A 27,335-nucleotide genomic window follows, 5' to 3' on the forward strand; every position below is an offset into this window, starting at 1 on the left:
GGATTTGCCAACTCTAGTCTCATAAAAATGTCATTATTTTTTATCCTGTTCCCATTTATAATTTTCTTCATTTTTCTCTGCTCTGAATCCAAAAAAAAAAAGACTTTGCTGGTGCTATAACTCCATTTCACATACTTTGAGTTGAAATGACCTGTACTGCATGCAGAAAGGTCTGTACTCTATGTTTTCAAAAACAACTTTTTATTGATTCAGTTATTTGGTTTTCAACTTGGAGGCATGTAAATCCTTATCTTTATTTACAATAAGTGACCTGAGGCAACTCATAGGCAACTTGCACTTTTTCAAATGGACTCAAATTTATTTGTGATCTTTCAGAATCTGGTTGTTATGAATTTACTGGAGCACTGAAAGGGCTTCATCTTCTCTTCACTGTACTAATTTTTAACTTCTTTAGCATCCATGTGGTTTAGGTTCCATCCATTTAATGCAAAATATGTCTGTTTCATTCTGTTCTTCTATTTTACAAAGATATCTTTTTATGGTTTACAATGGCCATAATTCTTTCTATGTCGAGAACTTCCAGTCAACTAGAGACCACCTCAGCCATGGGTGTCCAAATGCTTTACCATCAGTTGGTTTTGTTGTGGTTTCTTTAAATAATTTGCTGGCCACCATCATCACCTCCATAAAAGAGTTTCATAGTATTCACGTATTTTTTTCTTCTGTAGTTGGACTATAGATATAGTTAGACTCTAGATCTTGCGGGGGTGGGGGGGCTAGATTGGAAGTTGAGTCTAGGTACAGAATGAAGACTGATGCATTTTGTAGAAGTGGTTCACGCAGTGTTCGTGGGAGATCAAAGATGACCTAGATTCCCAAGGGAGTCCTGCCAAATTATTGATGATAATACCAGTTTGGTGATGATCTAGACAGAACAACACACTGCTGAGAATAAATCTGGCAGATCTTTCCCATGTCTGATGTTGTCACAGCCATACAGTGCAGGTGTTCCATGCAGTTTTTGGTTTTGATGCTTACAACATAAAGGAGACTGCAACCATTCTTTTGTTGATTCTGTTGATTTCTGAATTATTATGCAAGCTTTTAATTGTTTCAGACTTCAATAGAGAGATAGATGATTACTTCAGGCTATCTGCTGATCATCCTTACTCTTTTGGGCATGGAAATCTAACATTAAACCCCTATACTCTTTTTTCTCTTTTGAGAACCAGGCAAGATGCCATTGAATGATCTTTAAACAGCTGAAAAAGATCAAACTTGTTTAGCAAGCAGCTTATCTATCAATTTATCTTTCAACAAGACAGACCAGCAAACAGGAGTTTCATTTCCAAACTGTAACCTCACTCCGATGTTTGAAGCCGTTGTACTAGTTCAATTCTAGATACAAACAGAATGCAGCAGCAGCAAAGCTGGACCAATACACAGTAAATCTGAAAAAATCTTTTCCTCTGTGTTTACAGGTGGATGTCTTATCTGTAAGTCTACATTGGTAATAGTCACTCTTTTTTCACAGCTCCTAGACCCAAAGTCAAGGAATCTTTAGTTCAAAAGATGTTTATGCTAGTTAGGATGTAAAGGCAATTTTATTTTTCCTGCTTTCTATTTTAGTTTTCTGATATTCCACCAATAAATGCTTATGTCCACCTGTAAAGTAGCTAAATCAGCAGCACAGTAATTAACTGAACCACAGTTTCTGAAATCACAAGAAAAAAAAATAGTGGAACTTACTGGACTATTTGGACACAAGTGTTTTGGATCTGTAACCACAGAGTTTGTTGAAGAACATAACTAAAAATAGTAGGCTTTTTTCCTTTATTCTTGGAAAGCAACATATGGAAGAGTATTGCCTAGTCTTGGCGGTGCTTCCAGGTGCATGAGAAGGTAAGTGTGGTGATGTACCAATCATATCTGTAACTGAAAAATCAAATCCTTATAGTAAAGTTTTATCACTTGGGCTAAAAGAACTCCATGGAAATTTTTGAAGGGGAAGATTAATTTAAAGTAAGCATTAGGCCAGATCTAAATTCTACTAGCCCAATACAAAATAGAAAACAAGGAGAAAAAGGAGGAGATAGACCTACGTATTGGACATTGAAGGGAAAGGTCACAAATACATTTGAAAAGGTTCAATATGATAATCAGCATGGGTCCCTCTACCCAATTAATATAGCCACTGTGCAAATGTTTTGCTTACACGAGACAGCAGCAAAACACCTTTCTTTTCTAGATGATACACGAGGATATTTCATCATTCATTGTTATTCATGGCATTTTTATTCAGAAAAAATTGCTTCATTCTACAAACTCATCATCTTGAAAAAACCGTGAATACTTCTGAAGTTGATAAAGCACATACCAAGGGTTATTTTATCACCATTTCATATGGATATTAATTCACACTGTTATACTTCAATGTAAACGCTTTGCAGAATTTGGTTACTCTTTCATGTTTTATTAGCACAAAACCGTGCTAGTCTGCATCCAACATGCATTCCCATTTGAGGCTTTCAAAATGTAGGAGACCTATATTTAAGCTCATTAGGACTCTCAGGTAGGTCAGGATTTTGTGAATCTCTGTGTGTTTTTGGCTCGGGATGCAAAAATTCCTTGGGTCAAAGGCAAGAGTTGATCAGGTTTGGTTGATCCTTGTTAAACAAGGAGATTATGCGGTGTTTTTAATTAGAAGAATACATTAAATTTATGAGAGTGAGGTTTTAAAATCTAGTTTTTATAAACTTTCAAATAGAAGAGGTGAGTATATTTTTAACAGATGTATGGTATTCTTTTAACTTAAATATTACCTAAAAAATAGCATGATTTCCTAATGTTGTTCAAGGTCAGTTTTATTTTTCTGCGCTGTTTTTACAGCTGCTACTCATGTTACCAGAAATATTTCTGTCTACTTCACAAGCCTCAAATACCACATCATTTGACTAGTAATCAACATCTGCCTAATTTCAGCTGAAGAATAACACTCTCTTTATGCTCTAAAGTCTGTAGAACAACATACATTATGTTATTGTAGATTTCCATTCATAGCTGCGTGCCCCTTCCTCCATGTGGAAGAAACCCCATATTATTGAGATACTTTTTAATGAGAAAGTTAGGGATTAAAGTGGTAGATTAATAGGATTAAGAGTTTGGCAGTCTTTCATGTTCTGTGTTTTATATTGTTTAATCTTTGTTTCTAAGCTTGCATTTTGTTTTCCAGTGTGTGTAGAATGTGTTTTTCGAAATCTTGGGGCACAGTTCCTGAATTTTCTTATCCTGCATTTATAACATACTCAGCAATGAGTTGGTGGTACTGAGTTTCTTCTAAATCGAGCAACTAGCATAATTCTTCTGAGATTTTATTTTACTACACAATACTCAGCTGTGTTTTTTTCACTAAAGCTAAATTATTTTACAGTTGTCGACTACATTCTAATTGACAGGGTGGTTGTGCTCAGTGGATTTGGCTCCTTAAAATTCTGTCCTGTTGTTCCATTTCATGATGCCACCTCATTTTACAGCTACAACTTTTAAGCAGTTGGGAACACTGCCACGAAAAAGTTCAACAAGCAAAGGAGGGGAGAGTGACTGCATTTTTCCAGACTGAGCCCCATTTTCATGCTTAAATGGCAGGGTTCTAAGGAACAGTGATTTACAGAAGATTGGAAATTATTTCTTAGAGTTGCATGATATTGGCAATGCAATTGTAGTCTTGAATTCGGAACTGAAAAGTAACTAGACATGGAATTCTGAAGTAAGTTCTCAAAATGTTTGCTTCTATCTTAAAACCTCAAGTAGATGTAGGGTTATTTGTAGATCTTATTCAGGTAATACTTCCTACTCCCAACAGGAAATTTGGTCTTTATCCTTGGAAGCTGTTTCACTAATACTTTGTTAAATGTTAGCTGCGAATGGAAGGACTCAAACTGCTATTCCCATAGCAGCACTCCAACAATTCATTGAACATGAATACTGAGGTGCTTTATTGAACATTGGGCAAAGACAGGCACAAATACATGTAGCTGTAAGTAGTGATTAACAGCACAGTATCTCTGCAGTCTATGCAGTCATTTGTTTGTAGGTTTGAAAGCATTTGGAAGTTTTAGGCTATGATGCCAAGAAATTTATATGTACTTCAGTTATAACTTATTTGTAATATGCAGGCATTTGTACCAGTGATGGGCCTTTGCAGGGTTGCAGGTATTTTTTCTTTGTTAAGAGCTTCACTCTATGTGCATCAGTAGCTACTTTAAGCTAAATAACTTCCTAGGATTCTTGTTGTCTAGGGTTTTTTTAATTTTATTTGAAAATACTATTAATGTGTATAAAAGTATGCATAAGAGACAAGTAAGAAAAATTACTATGTATTTCTTTCATACTTACACAAGTTAGGAAAGCTGTCCCCTTTTGTATAACTGACTCTGGTAGGACATTATACAGCCAAAATAGGTGAAAGGTGGTTTTGGTACTTATATCATTTACAAGTCTGTTGAAATGTGAGTTAAGAGTAAAATGTCTATTTCTCAATAATTTTTGTTAATGAACTTAATATTAGTCATAGAACAAAAAGTGGACATTGGGAAGGGTATGACTGTGAATGATTCCTACATACCAACACTGTTTTCTGAACACTTGTGGGACTCTATCAAGCATAGGACTGGAATTCAGCTTTTCTCAGCTGCTTGCTGAGGACACGAAGGTTAGAGAATTGCCTCATTTTCATGAGGCATTTTTCATTTCACCTCTGCACTAAACCTACCAAACATGAATAACATTACTTTTGAGACTAGTATAATTTCTAGCTGGTTTTAGGATGATCCATTGGTTAATATAATTAGGGTTCTGAAAATATTGTTCTGGCAGCATGCTCTTTCAATGACACTAATACAGTCTTGCAACTCCATCATGGTAATTCTTGCAAGAAACATGCTCAGGTGCTGTGCTTTTCCTGTTGTTTGAGAGAGAACTAGAACAGCACAAGTCCAGTACATTATTTCTCACAATCAAATTCACAAATCTTGGAATAGAAACTCAGCTTTCATTTCTGTGTGGGACCTCTGAGAAACAGTAGCTGCACAATCCTTTCCAGTCAGGGACAAGTTACTCTAGAAATATACCTATGCATTATCATCACTGGTTTCCACTCTAGAGGAAGAACATTGCTATGAAGCAGTAAGATCTGCCTCTGTCCGGCAGGACAATAATACAAATGCAGATCATGTGCCAAGTACTATAATCTTTCCCTGCTATGGAGGAGATGTCTAAAAGACTGTAGGCAACTCCAGAGTATAAACTGTGTGACCCCATGTCTGTCAGTGGGGTGTCTGAAAGCATGGCCTGTGACCCAGGATCCTGCCAGGGTCTGCCAACCCCCATCTACAGCAAGGCCATCTTGCCCATTCCCTCAATCAACAGCTTCAAGGGTTGGGATTTTTTTACGGGAGACTGTTGAATCCCTCACAAAAGACTAAGGTCTGTTGCGTCTCTGTCTTTAATGGTCTTTTGTTACACGGTGTGGTTATTACTGCTTGTATGAACACTGTACTCTCCCAAACACACAAAGTTTTGTTACATAGCTGCTTAATTTTGTATCAAAACCCCCACTGAAGGTGCTCATCAACCGAAACATGCAGGTACTCAGTATCTGCATAATCACACTGCTCACAGCAAGTAGACTCTGTGAGATGAAGAATATGGTGACTGTGTATAACATAATATAGTAAGAATAAAATATAAAGTCTACTTTAATTTCACTGTTCACCTTTTCTCCCCTAACTTGGAAGAAGTACTGTCTACATTTCTAATACATTTTCCAGTGCTGATTTTTCCCATCAGGCAAAGTTACTTCCCACTTTAATAATGTACAAATTAATCCATTCCAGTACAAAACTGGATATTATATTGCAGAGAGGCAAAATCATGGGACACTGAGCCATGAAAGTTGTAATATGAAATTGAATAATAAAGAAATAGTATATTGTAATTTTATCCCAGAGGAGCTGACTTTGAAAATTTAATTCTGGTATATTTAAATAAAATTTTTACTGTTATTTTTAAATGTGATTAAAATTTAATGTATCATCTGGCACGTCTTTACAATGCCTGATCTCAGTGATCTTATGAGATTTTAACAGGCTGAAAATGCTGCCAAGCTCCAGCTGTAAAGCTTCCATCATATTTCGAAACGTGCCACTCTTCTCCAAAGCTATAGAACTCTTCTCTGAAGCTATATTATATATTTATTTGTACTCAAGATCTGTTAGTAATTTCTGTTGGAATGTGGTGCCCAATATTCAGCAAAAATACCGTTTTTGATAGATGTTTAAGAAACACAACAGTAAGACAGTTTAAATCAGAAAGAACACATCTAACTTTAAAGGTAGGGTACTGGTGTTACATGGCTAAGAAATGCAAAGTATTTACATATTTGTCCCACTGTCCAAAAAATAACCTTGCTTATGTCAAGCGGCAAAAACCAGCATGAATTAAAAGTGGCGGACTTTAGAAAGGAATCAGTTCTCTCCACATACACAGATTGTCTAATTTGATGTGAACATTGGTTTAGACTTGAGTCCAGGAAGACTGAAGTCAGTGGCAAAAGGGAAATCTGTTATCTTGACACTATCTGATAAACTCAATTGCATCCATGGTTCTCTCCAAAAAAAGTCATTATCGGAGGGATTTTCTTGTATTGGCTTGAAACTATGGTGCCTCGCTGCTGAATTTGAAATGTGAAACAGCACATCCTCATCACATCTGATTTCTGTAAAGAGGCGGCCTCCTGGATCCTTCCGGGGGCGGGGCTCAGCACTGACAACTAGCAGTGCAGTGCGTGGAATGGCTATTTAACACACCTCCCACCTCCATTTCCAGTGAAAGTCCTCTTGAGAAGGGTAGGTGTTCCTCGGGGTTTGAAGGCACTCCCCTTTAGGAGGGCCTCAGCACCATTAGAAGAACACAAGAGGAATGTATCTCCCTTTTTTTTATAAAAGTTATGTGTCTTCATGGTGCTAGGTACTTCCTACAAATGGGGATTTACCTCTCTTTGAAGTGAAATTTAGAACTACTGAGAAGTTCATGAAACTGCTCAAATTTGTACATAATCACACCCTCTTAAGGCTAATCTGGGAAGGTTAGATAACACACCCGAGGTCAGATAAATGGCAGGACTGGCATAGCATTCATGGTTTACTCCCCGTCGTTACCGTTCTTCCTGCAGCGTACAACCATGTAACACCTGCAGGGCTCTTCACTCTTTCCTTATTTTAGGTTTGGCCAGCACCTTGCAGGACCAGAAGCTCTCTTTTACTCAAGGTCTGTAAGAAAGCCTGTTATTTCTATCAAGTTACTCAGGTTGTGTGGTAGCTGTGGGCATTTAAAAAGAGAGTAAAGCCACGAAGTCTCCTGACAGTAAAAGACAAAGTGTCACAGCGTTAATCATGTGAACAAAAGTAAAAGTGAAAAAAGCTTGTCCCACACTTACTTAATTTCTCTGCTTGTTTTTTTCTTGGCTATCTCATATAAATGCTAAGGTTTCTGAGTGGCTTCACACATTCAGTTAGTGGCTCAAGTAATGTCTATCGATTCAACCCCCTCCACCTCCATTTTCACTCCACCCAAATCACAAGTGATCCTAAAGGAAATTTAAAATGTTACAGCTATATAGTGAAACTTGGAAATAATGCAGTAACTGAAGTACATATAATGGTCAGTGGCTCTATGAGCAAGACTGAGACTTTGTCTCAGTTTTTACTTTACTGTGGAATTTAGAGGCGTGGTATGGTTTCTTTTTTTTAATAGGATGTGCCAGGTTTTTATTCTGCAAGGAAATACTTGAATGTGTTTGTGGGTACAGAGATGGATGAACCTAAAAATAACTGAAAAAATTGAGTAGTCTCAGCAAATAGCTGGATTAGTATTCAACTCCCATAGATTTTGGTAGCTGAAGAGCTGTTGCTTTGTTTATCAATATTTTGAAAGTATGACAATGTTGAAATTGAAGTACAGATCTTCAATTTAATCTTTAATCTTCTTTTAAAAAAAAAAATCTTTAAGTATGGTGATATTAACAGGAGAAGTTTGAGGTATGCTACTGCATGGGATACTCGCTGGCATGGCCCGGGTTCCACAGTCCCTCCTAAGAACTGGGTGGTTGTAAGGACACAGGTGTGGCTTCACACCCGCCTTGCTTAAAACCCAGCAAGCTGAGGAGGCACAGCCCTCGGTCCCAGGGGTGGGCTGTGTCCAGCGCTCCAGACATGGGCTGCCCTCTTCCCCAGGGCAGTCCCAGCCCACCACCTTCTTGCCTGGACACGCCGTGAAGGAAAAAAAGACTTCTGGCATCAGGGATGGACGAGCTATCTTTGCCAAACTGGTTAGTGGGGTTTTCTCTTACACAGGGCAAACAACTCCACTGGTCTTCTGCAGCTTCTTTAAAGTAATTTTGCTCTGCTTATGCAAGATATTGTGGCCAAAGCAAATCAAATAATTCATCCATAAATGCTTAGAGCAGGTTTTATGTGTACATATATGCAAATGTATATATAAAAATATGCATACACATATTTACATGAAAGAATATCTACATGTCTATCATTTTATAACATATAGAAATGCTATTTTTAAATTATGGATATTAAACAAAGGGATCCTTGATATAAACATTCATTAGTCAAAAGATGCAGTTTACTTAAGTAGGAATATTTATAAAAGTGAGAGCTTGAGCATTAAGTCCAAATATAAAGTAGTTTTATTCTACAATCTTCAGTATTTAAATATAAATAAAAAGTAACATATAGCTATCATTTGTAAAATCTATCTAAGAGTGGAATAAATATAAATATATATCATAAGAATGGCCAGAATGGCTTCCCTAAGGAAGATGGCTCATAATGAGTATTTTGAGTTTCCTCTATATTGTGAAATGGTTTATTTAGGAAAATCTCTACATTAAGTCTGTTGAAAAACTGTCATTTTCTTACGTATAGGAATGCAGGAGGCCAGCACGCTTAAATGTATATGTATATAGTTAAGCTCCTGGTAGCACAACTTCTATTTTCTTTCACACCTTAACCCCAAGTTTGTAATGTCTGGTGTAGGTAACTTAGTGAAAAAGATTGCTTAACAGGAGCAGATTAAAAACAATTTAACTGATGGCCACAAACAGAGCTTAGAGTTTGTCATGGCTACAAAGATTTTCTGTCAGGGTATAAAAGCAATTAATCAGTATGCAGAAGGTATTGCCTGCCCCATAGAGATGCTAATTTTGTGACACTTTGGAAACTCATGTTCTACATTTACTGTTCACACTAGATGGAAGCTAACCAGCCTTAGCTTGAGCTAATGAAATCAAAAGACTGCAAAATGTCACATTTTCTTACCCCCATGCAGTCTAATTTTGAGATCTTTAGTTTCTTTCTATAAGTTGTTTGACAACCACAGTGCTGATTGAGTATCCTGAAGCACAATTGTCCTAAAGGCTGGAAAGTTATATTTATACAGAACTGCTGTAGCTAGTTTATCTGCAGAAAATAAAGGGCCTATCAGGTTTCTGCTCAAGTATTTTTCGAAAATGACAAAAAAAACCCAACCACCAATTAAAGAAATTGTAGTATAGCAGACCGATGATCAAGTGTTTCAATATGTTATCACTGGGGACAGGGCGGGGAGGGGGGGGGGGGGGGGCAAGTTTCTTCTTTTTTTTCCCCCAAAGTGCTATTGAAAATATCTATATGCATAGTTTACACATAGCAGATGTATTTAGATAGGATATTCTGTTAGAGATACTATTAACAGTAGCCATTTGAAAGTTCAGGTATTCTTCCCTGCTTACTCTAAGTTAGGACCTAATAGAAAAGCCATTCCTATTTAAAAAAAAAAAAAAAAAAAAAAAGCCACTAAGTAGTACAGCAATTTCAACAATTTGTAACCACAAAATGTTCTGGAAAAACAAGAAAAGCAGAGCAGCTACTACCATTTTTTCCCATAGCCCTCTCTTTTAAAGGGATCTCTGCAGTCATTTTGTTTTAAAATCCTTGGAGAGACTAAGCCACCTGGTTAAACACATTCCTCTAGAGCTGTACACAAAACCCCACCAAATTCAGAGCAGTGAGAGTATCTCCGTTTGATTTCCCCCCGGCGGGTCTGACTCACCTAAAGCCGAGTCGCAGATGAGCTGCTGCGGGTGCGCGGGGGCACAGCTGCACCCCTCCGCCAGCTCCTCGGGTCTCGGGGTCAGAAGCAGAAGCGCTGACAGCAACAAGGTACTGGGAACAGGAGTCATGTTGCCTTCAGCACAGCTAATCAGTCAGCCAAGAGAGAATGCTTTCTTATTTATATCTCAACTTCCTAATAGCTAGCTGATTTCTTCCGCGTGCAGTTCAAATTCAACAGACGTGGATGGTTTAGGAAAGCCCTCTAATGCTCGCTCCGAGTATACGCTTATGTTAACTGACTTCTAATTTCCCTGACATAGGACCCTCTTATTTATGGCCCTGACACTAACTCCTAACTCCGCCTTCCTTTAAGGAAAAAGCACATCATTGGTGAAAGTTATTGTACCAGAAGAGAGGTTACCTTAGTAAGCAGGGCTGTGTTGCTGTTACGAGTTAGTAGAACTATTAATAATGAAAAGCCTTTACAAGAACATCTTTTACGAGTATCTAAAGCTGATTTTATGATCTTAGCAGAAGAAAGATTTTTCTCTTTTTCTAGTAAAATTCCTTCCAGTTTGAATTTAAAAACTAGTTCTGCTACCTACTCTATTTTGGTCAAGTAAACAAAGCTGTCCTTTTTTAAGCTCTGTTTTCATTTGCAGTCCCTGATCTTCCCCTGCACTTCTGTGCATTTTCTTGAAATGACGTCCCTGTTTGCGGGCTGGACAGAACTTCATTCATGAAAAGGAAATGTTTCAATGCTCTATTTGTGAGCCTTGAACAATTGGTAGTTACAAGGAATAATGAATTAAAAACGAAAGCTGCGATAAAAGGCATTTTTTTATTATTTCATCACAGATTTAATTTAAAATAACAAGGAAAAATGTACCAATGTTGGAGGGACGACTCTTTCTCTGCATTCCTTATTAATGTAAATCCTAATCAACACAAATCTGTGTCTATTTTCTGGCTCATGTTATACATGGAACAGAGACATAAATGCAAGAGTTAGGAAATCTTTTTCAACTTCAGATCTTTTCTTGCTGTAGCGTTCTGGATATGTGTAACATGTCTACACCCTCTTTTTATAAAGAAGTTGTTTCATGAGGGAGCAACATAAAGTTTGATCAGAGAATAATAAAATACATCTATAGATTGACATGCAGGACAGAACTGCTTAAAGGATTGCATATTTTGTCACTTCACAAATCAAGCTTAGGAATTGAAAATTCATTAACATAATTTGAACCATTTCAATCCAGACTCATGAAAATTCATTTTGTTGAGGCTGAGATTTAGGTGTACATAAAGCAGCTTGTTATCTTTATACAGGTGTGTACATGTTTCACAGCAGCAGATTTATTTTTGAACAGTAAGAGGTCAGTTTTACACAATTAGTGCTCTGATTCTTCTTTTTTTTTCCTCCTGCCCCAAGACACACTCCATCTGTTAAAAAAAAATACACAAATATTCAGAATTGTTAGAATTGGGTCTCATTTTTAGGTTTTTAGATCCACATTCAGAACTGAGCCAGGAATGTTGTACACTATGTCCTGATTTAATTCAAGCAGCCATATTTTGATTTTTATTTTTCCAGTCTGAAGTTTTGGCTTCAAATCATAAGGTTGGATCCAAGTCCCGGCCTAACACCTGAAAACAATTTAGACCTGTTAAGATCTCCATTCTTACCTAGAGGAAACTTATTTCTTTCAGGAAGCTTTTCATATGAGGGAAAAGATAAAAAAGATGTGAGGCCGAAACCTTACACAGGAAGTTCAAGCTACAAGAAGGTCACAAAAAACCCCCAAAACAAGTAGGTATTTTAATGGCCTCTGTGGTCAGTCGTTCTAGGACTGTTGATTTTCAAATCTAACCTAGGGCAGTGGGACTGGAAAGTGAGGAAGGAATTAATTGAGAGCCATTGACTGGTTTCCAGATGACATCACATGACTGCTGCTATCGATGATTTAAATAGACCAATTTGATTACTGCTTCAGTAAAATTCAAATAATAAAGAAATATGCTGGGCAAACTCTCTTTTCTAGCATCAAACATGCAGGTGTACCTATTTGATGGTTAATTAAGGCACATTTTGCCTAAGATTGTCCAGAATAACACATCAAACTACTACGCTCTGCATGTCCTGAAGACTTTCCTATCTAGTACAAACTAATTGTACAATCAAGCTAAAAATATTATGCTCATAACAAAATTTTTAAAATAATTTCGTGACGAGTTAAAAATTAATTCACAACTATCTTGTAGACCTAACTGAGAATTAAATGCGTTCAACTGAATGTGTATAAACATAAAAGTGCTAAAACTAAATCCCATGTGGTAATTGTGCAAATGCCATAAAACCACATTTTAATTACAATCTTACATAGTATTGCCTGCAGCTACCCTTGAAATAATCCAATTGGATTTTTAAGAGTCTTTCAAAGCCATCTGTACATAGGCAGAATATTTAAAGCATGATTACACTTAGAGAAGCAAATGGTCATAAGAGAGGTTCTCGATCAATATATTCCCTGTAGGTGTCTACACCCAGTCAGCATTGGAAGAGATAGGCTTGGAACACGCTGTACACAACAAGACCTTTCAGCAGTAATGTGCATTTTAGTGAGATCTGTGGCTAGAAGGTTTCTCAACCCAGCATGAAACAACTGGTGACAACAACAGCAGGAAAGGCAGATAGGTACACCAGTCAGTCTGAGGGTACATTATTAGAGACTTGCTCAAAGCCGGCACTTGAAACTGGCTGTTCTGCTTCTCACACAAGTCTAACTAATGAGCAGGTTTTTGGTAGGTGTATCTCTCATTTCTGCATAACAACGTTGATAAAATCTTAGCATTAAAATGTAAAAGGCCAACAATTTTTGAAACCTCAGTAGAACTCTTATTTTCTCATAAATCTTCATTCTGAAACAGTAAATTTTGTCAAATTACAATCAGAGTTTAGACAAAGACATGTTTACATCATAGCATTTGAAATGGATTTTAATAAGTCTGGAAATTTCTGTACTCAGGAACATGCTCTCATAAATGCAAGAAAATGCATTTTTACTCCATTTATCAGAGGAGACAAATATTACCTGTAGCTTCTACTGATATCAGTACAGTGTTTGAGTACCTGTTACCGCTGAACAGTATCACCAAGCATTAGGTCTTAGCTTGAAGTTGCATTGTCCTTTTTTATATTGTGTATTAATAGTCTTTTTCATTGTATTATGAAAATTACTTTTAGAGTCTTTAAAAGAAACCCTAAGTTCAGCATTGATTCTCTTAGTTAGGGCTTGACCTTGTAAAATACAAAGATTATTCCCGAAAGGCATAGAAATATTCCTTGACTAACTTCTAAGCAAAATGATCTTATATCTTAAATAATAGTAGAGAAATTACAGCCAACATTTTATAAATATAAGCAGACTGAAGAAAAGGAACAGTCTTTTTGCTATTTGTATAAATGGACTAACAGTACAGGGCTTCTTTCACTACGCTGTATGTTATGATGTCAGTTTTCCTTTAGTTTGATAAGTAAGCCATGATCACAGAATCACAGAATCATCTAGGTTGGAAAGAACCTTGAAGATCATCTAGTCCAACCATTAACCTACCACTGGCAGTTCCCAACTCCACCAGATCCCTCAGCGCTATGTCAACCCGCCTCTTGAACACCTCCAGGGATGGGGACTCCACCACCTCCCTGGGCAGCCCATTCCAATGCCTAACAAAATGATATCATGATATCATAGCAAATTATGTCATAACACTAGTGAAGGATGAAGGGTAGCAGGATGAAATAGTGCCCACTCCCTGGTTATATTCTGATACAACTAATGCTACAAGAAACAGAAAAGTTCATGTATAAAGGGATAGTCACTGGTTCCTTCAATTCATTATTGACACAGTAGAAAAAACACTTGGCACTTTCTCATTTCTGTCTAGCTAAGTAAGTCTAGTGTTGAACAACTAATTTCTGTTTTCTAGTAAAATGCAAGAAAATAAAGAGGATTGGGGGTATTCCACTCTATTTGTTAATGTGTACAAATTCAAAACAAGGCAGGAAACCTGACTACAGTCAAATTTATGATCAGCTTCATCTCTTCTAAATGGGAATTCTAAGTTTGTACAGGACTTCTAGTCCTGGAGGGGTTTTTTGTACTGTGGGTTGTCATAATCCTTGGTAATTTTTACTATGAAGCATTAGCATCTATCAACAACGTTCTGGTCATTAATTACCATCATTGTTTCTTTCTTTTCTAACAGCCCCCAGAGACCCATATTAAAAACACTAGGTCTCCTTCTGTTGGATGCCACACATGCAGAGTCCCATGGAGTGAACTACTGCTTCCCCTGAACTCCAGAGCAAACTGATACTGACTTTATGATATTTTTATCTCTTCCTTGGGAGTTACTGGGGGCTAAAGGTGATGAGTACAGTGCATGACCCTTAGAGCTGGCATGGGGAGAGGCAGCACTGCCAGATCACCTCTGCTCAGTGCTTGTTTCCCATCCTTCCTCAGTGTATCTGCTCTCACCTCTCCCCTGCCAGCTTTTTGCAGCATCGCAGGTCTGCAGGATAATCCACCAACAGCACTGCCTTTGCCTGACCCGTACTGGTGTGTTATCTCCTGGCACTGCTGTCTCCCCTCTGTATTTAATTTTTCATAATCATGTAGAAAATTCAAAATTAGAATAGTATTTCACAAAATAGATGAGCTGTCATGGATTTTAAATTCCAGTGCCTGCATATGTACTACAGCCTGCTTCAAAAGGGAGAGTATTTATAGCTGTCGCTTCCTAAATACTACAGTAAAAAAAATAACCCATCCAGTTTATAGTCACAGCAATTTGGGAAAATGTTTTATGAGGTGCAAAATGTTACTTGATTTTAGAGGCAGCAGTTTGCTGAATAGTTGGTAGAGTGGTAGGAACTGAATGAAACACTGACACGCCAGAATCAAAATATAATTTGTCTCTGCAAAGATTTTCTCTTCTCCAGAATTTCTACTAGAGAGCTGTGGGAACTGATCTTTTTGATTCATTGCCATTATACTTAATGTTTTTCTTGCTAGTGACAAGTTCTGTTTTCACGCTGTACAGATACTGAAAATAGAAGATTTTTCTACCATCAGATTACTTCTGTGTTGATTTAGATGTAGAGTAGATAAACTATTCTTTTTTAATCAAAAAACAGTTGTGAGCACAAAGGTATTTTAGATTGATTTCCTGGTTCAGATTTACTCGATAGTGTCACTTTATACACTAAGATCATGTCAAAACTTGTATTGATTTCAGTGAGTACCAAGAGAATGGGTTTCTTAAGATCCAGTCTTACAAGGTGGTGTTAGTGGCAATCGAAGGCACTGTGTACAAGGGGTGCTCAGAATACCCAATTTTGCGTCAGCTCCCATTAATTTGGAGAATGTGGGAATTGAATCGAATTGAATTGAACCCCAGTGTTTCTCTGGGACCAATCTATATTGCACTTACTTAGTTTATAAGCCATTTTAACCCTCTGTTTTGAATAAAGAAACCACAATTAAGGTGAGCTTACCTCTCTTTGGCTACCTGCCACACTAATCAAATGAAAGCTCTACTCTTTTTATCCACTTGAGCTTTCAGATTTCTTTAATGCCCCTATTTCTAGAACAATAATACAAAGCATATCAGATTCTCCTTTGGCTTGCCACTTGTGTAAAGGGGGTGTAAAACATTGATGCATACACATAGAATTTTACACCTCGTTTTTTCTGTCGAGGTACGAGGCAATGGAAAATCTGGCTCAACATCTTCGAATTGTTTTGTGTTTGTTCAGAATAACAGCTGTCTAAGCATGATGTTTCTGCTTCTCTTAATCAAGAGAGGAATATGTTGGGCTACCCCTGCTGGTGACGGAGAGCTTCTGCATGGCTGAGCTCTAGCTTTATCTTGAGATTGTGTTTTCTTAAAACCAAACAGACCAGAGAAAGAACATCTTCTGCTTGTTTATTCGTTTAGGACTCTTCCTGCCTGTTTCTGGGAAAGAAAAAATGAATAAAAGGCCACCTTCATTATTTCACTTTTAATTTCCTTTCTCCAAAGTAAGCAGAGCAAAATTAGATTTAGTCTGATGCATATTCCACAAATAAATTACATGGAACTAGAGTGGTTAAATGAACTTTGCTTGGGGATTATTGGAAAGATAAATATTTAAACACTGAACTTGAGGTAAGTCATGTTTATGCAACAACTGGGGTTTTTTGTCACTACTTCCCCCCTCCCTCTTTTTTTTTTCCTATTGTGGCTTTTCTAGTCAACTCAACCATGAGGACATTAAAGCCAGGGTGAATGCCACCTTCAAAAAACTGTTTTCTGTATTGTTACCAGCAGAGGGCTTTTTTTCTTTCTTCAGATGATCTTTGCCTAGTTTTGCTTTTATATACAGCTTTGATTATATTTTACATTATATCTTAGTTAGAAGAATTCAAAGTAAATTTACAAGAATTCAAATTATATCTCTTGGAAATAAAATAGCTTATATTATGTAACTCTAAAGCATTGTTCAAAAATACTTAAATTGCAGAAGAACTTACAAACCTTTGAGCACTTTAGAGTATGAAGCTTGAATTTTAAGGATTTATTTTAACTTCATAGGCTTACAGTGAAGAAATCACAGGATGACACTCTAAGTAAACCAGACTTATAAACTCTAGAAAATTCTGAAATAGGAAGGGTAGGTATTATTCCATTACATAAGGAAAAATACAAACAATAATACAGTTGAAGACTGTGCTGGTTAACTATATAGCCATCTACTCGTTCACTAAATAACCTTTACTTCAGACTATAGATGATGATAATGATGCCTAGAGGTATTGTGTAAGTATATCAACCTAGAATACTTCTTTCTACAGTAAAAAGCACGGTAAGCAGATTTATGAAATCTTTAGGTGGCCAAATATTAAAGATTAATACAATAAAATGATACTTATCTTTGTAAGCTCATAGTACAAAGAATCTTCAATTTTAAAACATTGATGCAGATGAAATGTTAAGAAGCACTGATAATAATTACCCTTGCTATTGTGACGTCAATAAGAGAATCATGAAATTAACTGGCTTTTTAGATTTTCATGCCCGTCTAGTCAGGAGAAGTGCTTCTAATTGTAAGTCAGCTTTATTGTTATCAGATAACTTGTACACATGAAATCTATAGTCTCTAGAGTATGTTGGTCAGAAATTAAACAGCTGAAGTATCTATAACTGTCAGAATTTAGGACACAGCATTTAATTTTCAAACTTGAAGTTAAGAGCATATGTGCTTCAAAGATAGATAAAAGACAGAAAGGTATTTTTAGTGACTAGTCACAGTGCTTTTATATAGAGATCTCTAGGCAGTGTTACCATCTATAAAAATGTCCTACAGTGCCAATAACCAACAGGTTTCCTAGACATATAGGGATGGGGGTGGGGTGCATTGTAGTCATCGGATGTAACAGGACCAGTTGTATACAGTTCTGTGATTTCAAAGCTGATCTTTAATCAGACAATTCCTTCAAAACTTATTGTGGTAAAACTGTGTCACATCCTGCAACTAACTTAGACTCCATTCAGGAAAAAAATAATTAAGTGGGATCTCTGACCAAGAGCCTTAGGTTTGTCTTGAGTTTAGAACAGAACAAATTGACAAGGCAGAAATATGTTTTCAAGAAGGAGATGTCAAATCTCTGATCGCTACACAAATCCTAAAGAGTGAACCTACATTCACCAGACTAATGGTGCTGCCAGCTGCCTCTAGTTACAATGTGTGTTTTGTTTCTTTCTAAAACACAAGTTAAGTTTATTTTGTCAGGTTCACTGGAAGGACATGACTCTTGTTGATATGTTCAAGTAAGAGGATTTTTTTTCCCTGCTGCTGCCGCTACCCTGGAACTGCATGCACAGTACACGAATTTCAGTTTAAAGGAAATAATAGCAATGAATTCAGGAAGAAGTATTAAGTACGTCTTAGTAAGAAGTACTGTGGCAGACGACTGATTCTACTTTTTATTTTTCATTAAAGTGCAGTGAAAATACAGGAAACAGTATTGTGTAATGTACAGATAAATAGGCCACTTATTCATGAGCACAACATTAATCAGATCAGTATTCATGAGCTTTATAATTTTGTTAATTAACTGCTCAGAGGTCAGAGTTGTAGCATCTATTTCAATCCCTTCCTTTCCACGGAACAGTTTTTGTGTTGTTCATCGGTTTGGATTGTTCGCTGGTTTGGGGTTTTCTTAAATTTCGTGACCAATTGTATCTTCTTCGTTCTTCTGCACATACTACATAGCAGTTTCGAAATGGTAATCTCAACACAACAAGCATAGTAGGCTTGGCAACTGTTGGCCTGCCATATGTTGTAGGCCAATGGATATACCCGGGTGTTTTGAATGATGAATACTTTTGCAAACACTCTATGTTTGGATAACAAATGAAGTCTTCCAGAAGAATATAGATACCTTCCTTTTCTCAACAAGAAAGAAATCCTCTACCAACTTCCAAGAGATGAGTAAGGGGGAGACTGTATGTTTTATTTTTAACTATTTTTTCTTAATTTTTGGCTGGCAGGATATGCTTAGTTTTGAAACTGAAATATGTTCTGATCGCAGCCAGTTTGGGTATTTACAACCATGCATCTCCAGATCAGAGGTCAGGAGCTTTCAAACCTTTTTCTGTTCATGAAATCTTCTGGAACCCATGTTTTTAATGATTATCTGATGTGTCAACAGCAATTCTCAACATACTTGCTTGCTCTTTTTGAGCACCTATATCATTTGATCAGTTTCTTTTTTAACCGTTTTAATTTGGCCATTTTTTCTTATCTTCTAGCAAAAGCAGACCAGTAATTGCAGTGTTTTCTGAAATTGATTGAATTTTCTGCATTTCCCTGTTCATTCAGTGTAATTATTAATATGTGGGATCAAAATAGGCCAGCCCTAAATCTTTTATGGAAACAACATATGCAGCATATTGAAAATATCTTGACACTTCAGAAGAACAGTACAGTATTGTTTTGCAGATTTCAGGCATTTAAAATAGGTTCTGACCAGTAACTATTGAATCTTTGAACCTAATTTGTGTTTAAGTCCAGTTTGCAAATCATCCTAGAAACGTGGACAAGGAACGTTTGATGTAATAACTTAGATGGACAGAAGAGTAAAAATCCAAAACATTTCAAGCCTTAATGAGTTTGATTTGATAACTTACTGCTCCCAACACCAGCAGTTTCAAAAAGCTTTGTAGTCTCACGCTACCTAACCCAACAGATGTCATGACCTGATTCTGAGAGACTTGATGACGTGAGAAACATGCTTCTGTGATAATAATTTGCTGTGAATGCACGCTTGCCTTAATTCACATTTATTCAGCAACTTCAGAATATTGGGTCAAATTTCTCCCTGGGTTTAGTAATTCCATCAGTGTAACTCCTGTTTAACATAGTTCTTTGTCTATTCATAAATCTAAATAGCTTCACTGCAACTAGAATTACTTTGCTAGTTGCCTGTCAGTAGTATGGGAAAGAAAAAGAGCAAATGGAAAATTGGAGAAATAATGTGTGTTATGAGTTTCTACTGTACTGTCTTTGCTCTTATCGAACTAATATGAATAGCTCTGGTAAAAGATGAATGGTGAATTCACAACTGTGAGAGCTGTTGAGGGGTTGCTGTCTGTATTATTACCAGTAATTGTAACGAATTAAAGAATATTGCAGTTGCTGCAGCAAGTGGTTTGAAAGCGTGAGTCTTGTATACTGGCCTCCAGTTTACTTGTGAAGATTGTGGAGTCCAGATCTCACGGCATTTAGAAGCTCTCCCAGTGAAATGCAGATTTTTGAGCCAGTTTGTCAGCTGCTGTAGCCCCACTGCAAGTATATGGCTGAAAAAACAAATCTACTCATTTCAGAGAAAACAGTCCTGTGAGGACTACACCAATTAACTTCAAATGTGTTAATCTAAAAAAACATATCGCATCCATTGCACAATCAAATTTAGTGACGTTCATACAACACCATTAAAAGAATTATTTTCACCTGGACTGCCTTGAAAATAATAAAATAAATTGTAGTTATGTAAAATAAAGTGATAGTAAAGAGTTAAGCAGCATGCAAATCAGCTCTTGAATGAAAATACTAATATACGGTTATTTGCATAGGGAAAAGAGAGACATGTTATTAAAAAGATGAAGATTTTTCAGACAGGATATTACAGTCACATTTTAAACCCGTATATACTGTTGTATTTCCATTACAGATTTAATCACTTTTAATATTTAATCCCTCATTCTCCTTTGTCATTGAACCCTTCCACAGTGCAGTTAACCAAGACAGGGTTAGACCTCTGACACTTAGACAAGTGCCCAGTCTGCCAAGAGCTTTTAAAGTATTACTGCTATACTCATTAAGACTCATGTCAGACGTGAGTGAACTCCCAGTTTGAAGGTGCCCTGTGGTGACAAGCATTAGATTTGTCTGGTCATTAAGTATGTAAATTTATTTCATGCTACTAGTATATGACAGAAACCATTAAAACATGTCATTTCAGTAAAGCAACCTCCACGCTAAATATTTTTCAGTTTGAAACTTAGGAATCGACTTCTGTTATCTAGATGTTAAAAGGATTCTGCTTCAAAAGATTTTTTCACTACTGTCTTTTATCTGCAAAACATGATCTACTTTTGGCTCTCCTAGGGAACATGTCTTCAAGTTCACAGATCAAAGTAATACCTACTACTAGTAGTGCCTAGTCCTAGTCATGGAAGTGAGCCTTGCAACTTATTCTAAGTTAAGGTTCTGTTGAAATGAGACTTCACGTTTATTTAAAATAACAATAAGAAGCTAAAACCACAGAAATGAAAGTGTGTAGACTGAATCCATCTTTGTAATTTTTAGAAGCTGATAAAACATTTTAATACTCAGTGACGTTATTTAGATTAATGGTATCATGTTAGCAAATATCAGTAATGTATCTCAGCTGTTTTGTATATGGGCTCCTACAGAGAGCCATGACAGTTTTTCCAGTTGCTACTAATATTTATTACCAATCCAATCATATTCGTTTATAACTATGGAAAATTCTATTGCATACTTGACATATATTCTGTTTTCTCTCTAATTAATAATGAATTTATTGAGTTGTTATTTAAGTTAAAACAGAAGTCCTGTTTATCATAATTTTTTTTTAAATATTCAGATGTACTGCATGTATATTATGTGTAAGTCCAAGGGTTCATGCAGTGTTGTCCATTTCCATCTCTCATACATACACACTTGCCAAATTTCTTAATGTAATTTCTGTGGTTGATCTTTTCTGATTTATTTCTCCTCAGTTTGTAATTGTCACAGTAGAATTTATACTTTTCTGAGTTTAAGAAAACCTTTGAAAAGTAAACAATATTTTTGTAAAATGGCCTCTCCCCCTCAACAATACGTTTCAAAGAAAACATGCAATGAGTCCTATTAGTATCATCTCTATTTAAAGTGGATCCATTGACAAATGCAAGATCTTCTTTCAAGGTATCTCTCTACCAAGTAACTATAATGTAAATTAAAAGGAAACCTATGGAGCTGGTAAGTTTTCCCTGTTACTATCACAGTTGTGTCATACATAATGTTTACCCAAATGTATGAAAAGTCTTGAGGCTGCCTGTTCTGTTAAGAGATAAATTAACATAAAAGAGCAGATTGGGAAGAGGCGAGGGGAGGATGCGGATCAAGTTTTCTATAATTCCAATAAGACATTTCAGGCTTTGTTATTGCTTGACAGAACAATACCACACACAACTGGAAACCAGTTAGTGGTAGGAAAGTGCTGCATGATGGCACGTCTAGTCCGCGTGTACAAAGGGAAAACTGTGGTAACTAAAGTAAGAGCAGGATTAAAGGAAATGCTGTTCAAAAACCAAAACAACTGCAACTTCATCGGCCCTGGCATGGGCCTGTCACAGTGATAGATACAAACAAGAGAAGTGCTGGGATAACTTAGTAATTGTCTGCCTTCTATGCTATCTGAGGTTTTTTCTGTCTGATGTTTGAAATGCACTATTCAGCGCCTTTTTCCCCTGCTACCACCTCTTCTCTTTGTCTGTGCTGGGATGTGGTATACCACATGAAATCTTGATATTGGACTCCAGAGCAAAATGAACTCTATTGCCTTAAATGATGTTAGTGCATTTTTCTGAGGGAGAAAGCAGTTTCTTTTTTTTTTTTTTAATTTTATTTTAGTGTTTGTTCCTGTGGCCTACAGAGGATTCCACAGCTTTGGAATCATGGGAAGATACGTGGTCCTCTTAATTACAGGAGTGCCATTTGTATTGCTATAGTTAGAGGTCTGCCAGCATTTCCATTACAAACCCCAGTTCAGTGGTTTATAGTTCAATCATAAAAATGTGGTGCTGCCCTTATGAATTTTGAGTCAGGCAATGATTTGTTCCTCATCCTTCACCAAAAAATTATGAAGAAAATAAGTAGCTACTTTGAAATATGAGAGTAATAAATAAGTGACTAGATGTTGACTATACAGGACTTTGCATGCCTACAGTTTAGCAAGAACTTTATTTTTAAATTGCTATATAAGTGACATTTTCTGTATAATGCTTTTGCAAGTGCTTTTGGCTATTTTGAAACTAATCAATTTTTTTCATGCTTGCATGCCTTAACTTAAACTGGTTAGATTGGAACAGACCTGTAAAAAGCAATTAAATATATTTTGGGTGTAAAGATCAATACTTGAAATGGTTCCTAAACAAGAGCTAAATAAAATAATTCTGAAGTTTTCATAGTTATTGATTCCTACAGTGTTAGTCTAAGTAGCCATAATTTCTGCAAAAAATACAAGTTACCTTTACACAGGTACTGAAATATGGCAGCTACAGTTATATAAATAATATAAAGCACTATAAGAGATGGTTTTCAGAATGGTCTGCTTGCCTGTGGTGGTAATCCTTGATTTCAAATCTCGAGGGTGCCCTGGCAGAAGATAGATATTTGACATCTTTACTTAACTAATGGAATAAATTAACTAGGATCACAGTACATTTTTCATAACTGCAAGTCTTTAAATAAAATCTGGTTTTCTCCTAAAAAGACATACTAGCCCTAGCTTTGGGTTTGATGCAGAAATCAGTGAAAAACCTCCATGGCCTGGGTTGCATAGATGACAACTGTAGGTCCCTGTAGTTTCATCAGGCTTTGAAAACTCTGGTATGTTAAAAGAGTAGATCCAAAGATTCCTCCTTTTTCTTCTGATCGGGCAGAGCAGAAACTGAGATTCTGTCAAAAAACAGGCAACTTGGTTTTGTTTGCTTAGATGTCCTAAAAAAGTCAGAACAAAACAATATTGCATCATTATGCATTTTAGGAAAGTCAGAGAAAGTCCATTAAAAAAAAAAACAAAACAAAAAAAAAACAGAAAAGAAAGAGATTCAAGTATGGTACTGGGAATCTGGCGGTAGAGTAGTATAGAGTATGTACCTTGCAGTGAGTGCCCGCTTGTTCTCATGCAGATTGCCCTTTCAGTTAAAGTATGTTTAAAGCTGACATCCTTGAATCATTAATTAGCTTTGTAACCCTACAAATAGGCTTGGATATTACCGAAAGCCAAGTGACCTTCCCCTTCTTTATCTCTTGATCTTAATGTTGATATTTACAGTCCCATGACATTTTCCATGCAAATATCTGTTTGTGTGGTTTCGTGCAATGTTGTGCAAAGCACAGTGAGATAAGTGTCGACTCTTGACAATCCTTTGTAAGCATTTGGAAAATGCTTACATGCTACAAAAATCTCTAAGAATTCTTAGCTTATTTTCTAAAGCATCAGCTTTGCCTTTGATTGTATTTACTGTGTTAAAAATTCACTACTAAATGAAGGTTTCAGACCCCATAACACCTACTGTCATGCTGCTGCCCAGTTTGATTACACGTTGAGGGTGTTCAGTTTTTTATTTCTAGTTATAATCCTGTTCTGCTAAGTATTTGGTTTTATGCTTGGTTGTTAGATGTTCAATATATGTACATTTTAGGTGGAAGAAAGACACAAAGAATTGCCAGCTGTACCCATGACTAGGAAATCCAAAACTTCCTCAAATGAATGATAGAAGTAAAACTGATTAATCACAGAACTTTGAGAGACAGAATCATTGTCATTTGATTGAATAAAGCATATTCACATGCCTTTTTATATTTGATTTCCTAAGCAATGGCTGAATTATTACTTGCATTCTGTGGAGCCTTCTCTAGAGAACTTCCATATTCTGTAACAGAAGTTATGATCTGCCCTTAAAGAAAGCTTTTTTGGTGAATTAGACATCATTGCTTTCATAAGTGGTCACAAAATGAATTTACAAGTTTGCTAAATAATGGAAGTCAAGGGGAAAAGGAAAAGGGTGATTAATTTGACATCATTAATGATTATAACCTTGGAAAGCTTGAGTTTATGGGTCAGGAAACAGTAGCAATACATAAAATAGGAAATAGCAGAAATTCAGCTTAAAAGTGGAGTCAAAAGAAAGACTTACAAAAAAATTAAGATACAAGTACACCAGTTGTATGTGTTGGGAATAACACAACACTCAGAAAACATACACAGTGCAGAACACGTAGTCTTACATAGATGAGTAGCAGTTTGAATAACTACATGGCAAGAACAGCTTTGGCTGCAGTATGCTTAAATAATTTTCATAAATGATGTAGCTTAATCATTTAACTCATGGTTGCTCTCTCTAATATGTCTTTTTTGTTTTCCCCCTTAGCTAACAATGCCAACATTTCCTGTTGTTGTGAAGATTGGACATGCTCATTCAGGCATGGGAAAGGTGCAGATGCTACTTACTGCATGTTAGGAGGCTGGGTGTTTGTCTAAAATAATATGCATGTTAACTTTTCACTGTCCAAATTCCGTGTCAGATCCCTACCCTTGCAGATCTCTTCTTGTATATTATTCAAGAAAGCAACTCTCTTTAGGAAAATGTTAAAACACGTAATATGTTTTCACATTGGTGCCTTTTCAGTTTAAGCGTTGTCTTATATAGGACATTCTTTGAAATGGGCTGAGATGCTTTCTTGAAGCAGAACCTTATTTATTAATTTAGTTGACTGCAGTGAAACTTTTTAAGAGTCAAGGTCTGTTTGCACAATCCAACTTTTTGGACCTGGGAATATAGGAAGGTTTTGCCTTGGTTCTTTATTAGTTTCAGCTTGATACTGAACTTTTATTCATTTCCTATCTTAATGTATTCTCTGTGATTGTCTCATACCACTATATAACTGCTGCTTTCTTTCTCCAAAGTAATTGCATTTCAGTGGTGAGTACAGTTGTTTTGATATCACTTATCTCACAATGATGGTTCAATGGGATATCATTTAAATCCCGCTTTCATTGATATCAGTGAAAATTTCTAGTCATTACAGATTAACCACTTTCGCTGAAAACACGTCAGTGCTTTAAGTGTTTTAGATTTTAAAACAAATCATCAGAGAATAGTTACATTTATCATCTTGAATTTCTAAAAGCTCCATGAACATATTTGCCACTAGCAAAAGAAATAGAAAACTTATTTAATTGTATTTTATTCGGTAATTATGCAAGTTGTACTGCATGTTATGTGCTTTTGCTGATGATTGTTCTGCTTTATTTCATATTTAGTAAGTCAGAGGAAATCCAGCAGCCAATTTAATTGAGAGCAGAATTAACCACTAATTACCTAAACTGCAGTTTCTGTGGATTGCATATGTGAAGTATTAGAATGTTTATACTGTACTTTCAATATTCACCCCTCATTTATACAAAAGGGAAATAATGCACCAAAATGTCCAGCATATCAAATGTCTAGAAATAAATCTAGATTTTTTTAGCTATAAAATATTTTAAATCCTTAAAGATTAAATGCCAGTCTTTCTGGTGAAATGCTTACTGTCAGTGTCCAAATAAAGGCTCTCCTCATACCCCAGTCCTCCCTAAAGGCATTGCTAGGGGTAGTGTTTCCATTGGTCATAGACTCGCATATGCTATTAAGTTTTCAGAAACTAAGTTGAAACCAGGCATTGTGTCTGGTTTTGTGGCTCTCAAATGCCAAATTACTCTGTGTTGTTCTCCATCTGAGAATTGAGAGCAAATACTTAGGCCTTATGACTTCTTTTAGCTTCACCAGACTCCATTTAATATACAAGTCCCATCTCACAGCTGTGGCACTCTGGCCCGTAGGTTCCACTTTAAGTACCAGGTGACAGTGGAAGCAAACAAGAAGCTGAGTTTGCAAAGTTGCAAACTCTCCTAATATTGCATAACATGAAAAATACTAATCCCTGCCTCCTTTTCTCACCATTCTGAAACGTGCTTTGGGTTAGTGTGTTGGAGTTCCAGTTTCCCTCTCCCATTTTCTACTAACTCTAAGACTTTTCTTCTGAGTCACTTTTTCTCCCCACTTCAGCCAGCTTCCTTTAAGACAACTGTAAAGATGTGCCCTTCCTGTCCAAAAACAATGCCTCTGTCCTCCATCTGTCCTCTAAAGTCTCCTCCTCCCTCTCCCCCTAAATCAATATTCTCCACTTTTCCATCTCCCTCTTATTTCAAGATTTTAAAGTTGATGGATTTAGTACCATTCACCATCTTAGCACAGTGTTCCACAACTAGAAAATCCTACTTCTAGAAAGCCTGACTCCTTACAGAGAAGTGGGAAAAATGAGAAAAACTGGTTCTGCTGTCTTGAGCCAACCCTCCGTGCTCCATGTGAATGTACACTCATCAGGATATCATGACCTCCTGGGACATGCATGATCTGATAATACATGGTGGGCTCCACATACATTCAGTTACATGAGCAATTTACAGAATCAACAAGAATTCTATATAAATTAGTGTTGCATATTATCACATCTTGAAAAATTCTAAAGCGTGCAGATCTAAAATTAACAATCACCACTTAAAAAAAAAATCAAAAGCAAAATAAAATTCTACTGTCTGCAAATTGCTTTCTACAGATGAACAGGTAATATTTTGCCTATAAAAATAGCTACTTTAATGCAGAAATGTTATAGAATCTAGAAATTAACTAAAATATCCGATACTTTTTTTTATAAACTGATGCTGTCAAAAAAAATACTTCTCATGAATGCCATTTGCAACTGAATTCTACATTTTATTCCTAATTACTCTTTTTTCTTTTGTATATGCTGTTTACTTGTGG

General features: G+C 36.4%; 2 protein-coding genes across 2 annotated transcripts in view; one reads left to right on the top strand and one right to left on the bottom strand.

Annotated features, from left to right (window-relative positions):
* The window catches only part of TIMP4 (TIMP metallopeptidase inhibitor 4), a 31,142-nt gene extending 20,392 nt beyond the window's left edge, over positions 1-10,750 (bottom strand). Inside the window, exon 1 of the mRNA XM_074836631.1 lies at positions 10,126-10,750. Within this exon, the coding sequence (XP_074692732.1) occupies positions 10,126-10,255 (130 nt within the window). The 5' untranslated portion in view covers positions 10,256-10,750. The remainder of the gene's footprint in view (positions 1-10,125) is intronic.
* SYN2 (synapsin II) overlaps positions 1-27,335 on the top strand; it is a 196,210-nt gene that overhangs the window by 121,407 nt on the left and 47,468 nt on the right. The window contains exon 6 of the mRNA XM_074836641.1: positions 24,903-24,965. Within this exon, the coding sequence (XP_074692742.1) occupies positions 24,903-24,965 (63 nt within the window). The remainder of the gene's footprint in view (positions 1-24,902; positions 24,966-27,335) is intronic.

The sequence above is a fragment of the Strix aluco genome, chromosome 11, assembly GCF_031877795.1.
Source record: "Strix aluco isolate bStrAlu1 chromosome 11, bStrAlu1.hap1, whole genome shotgun sequence".
Classification (NCBI taxonomy): Eukaryota; Metazoa; Chordata; class Aves; order Strigiformes; family Strigidae; genus Strix; species Strix aluco.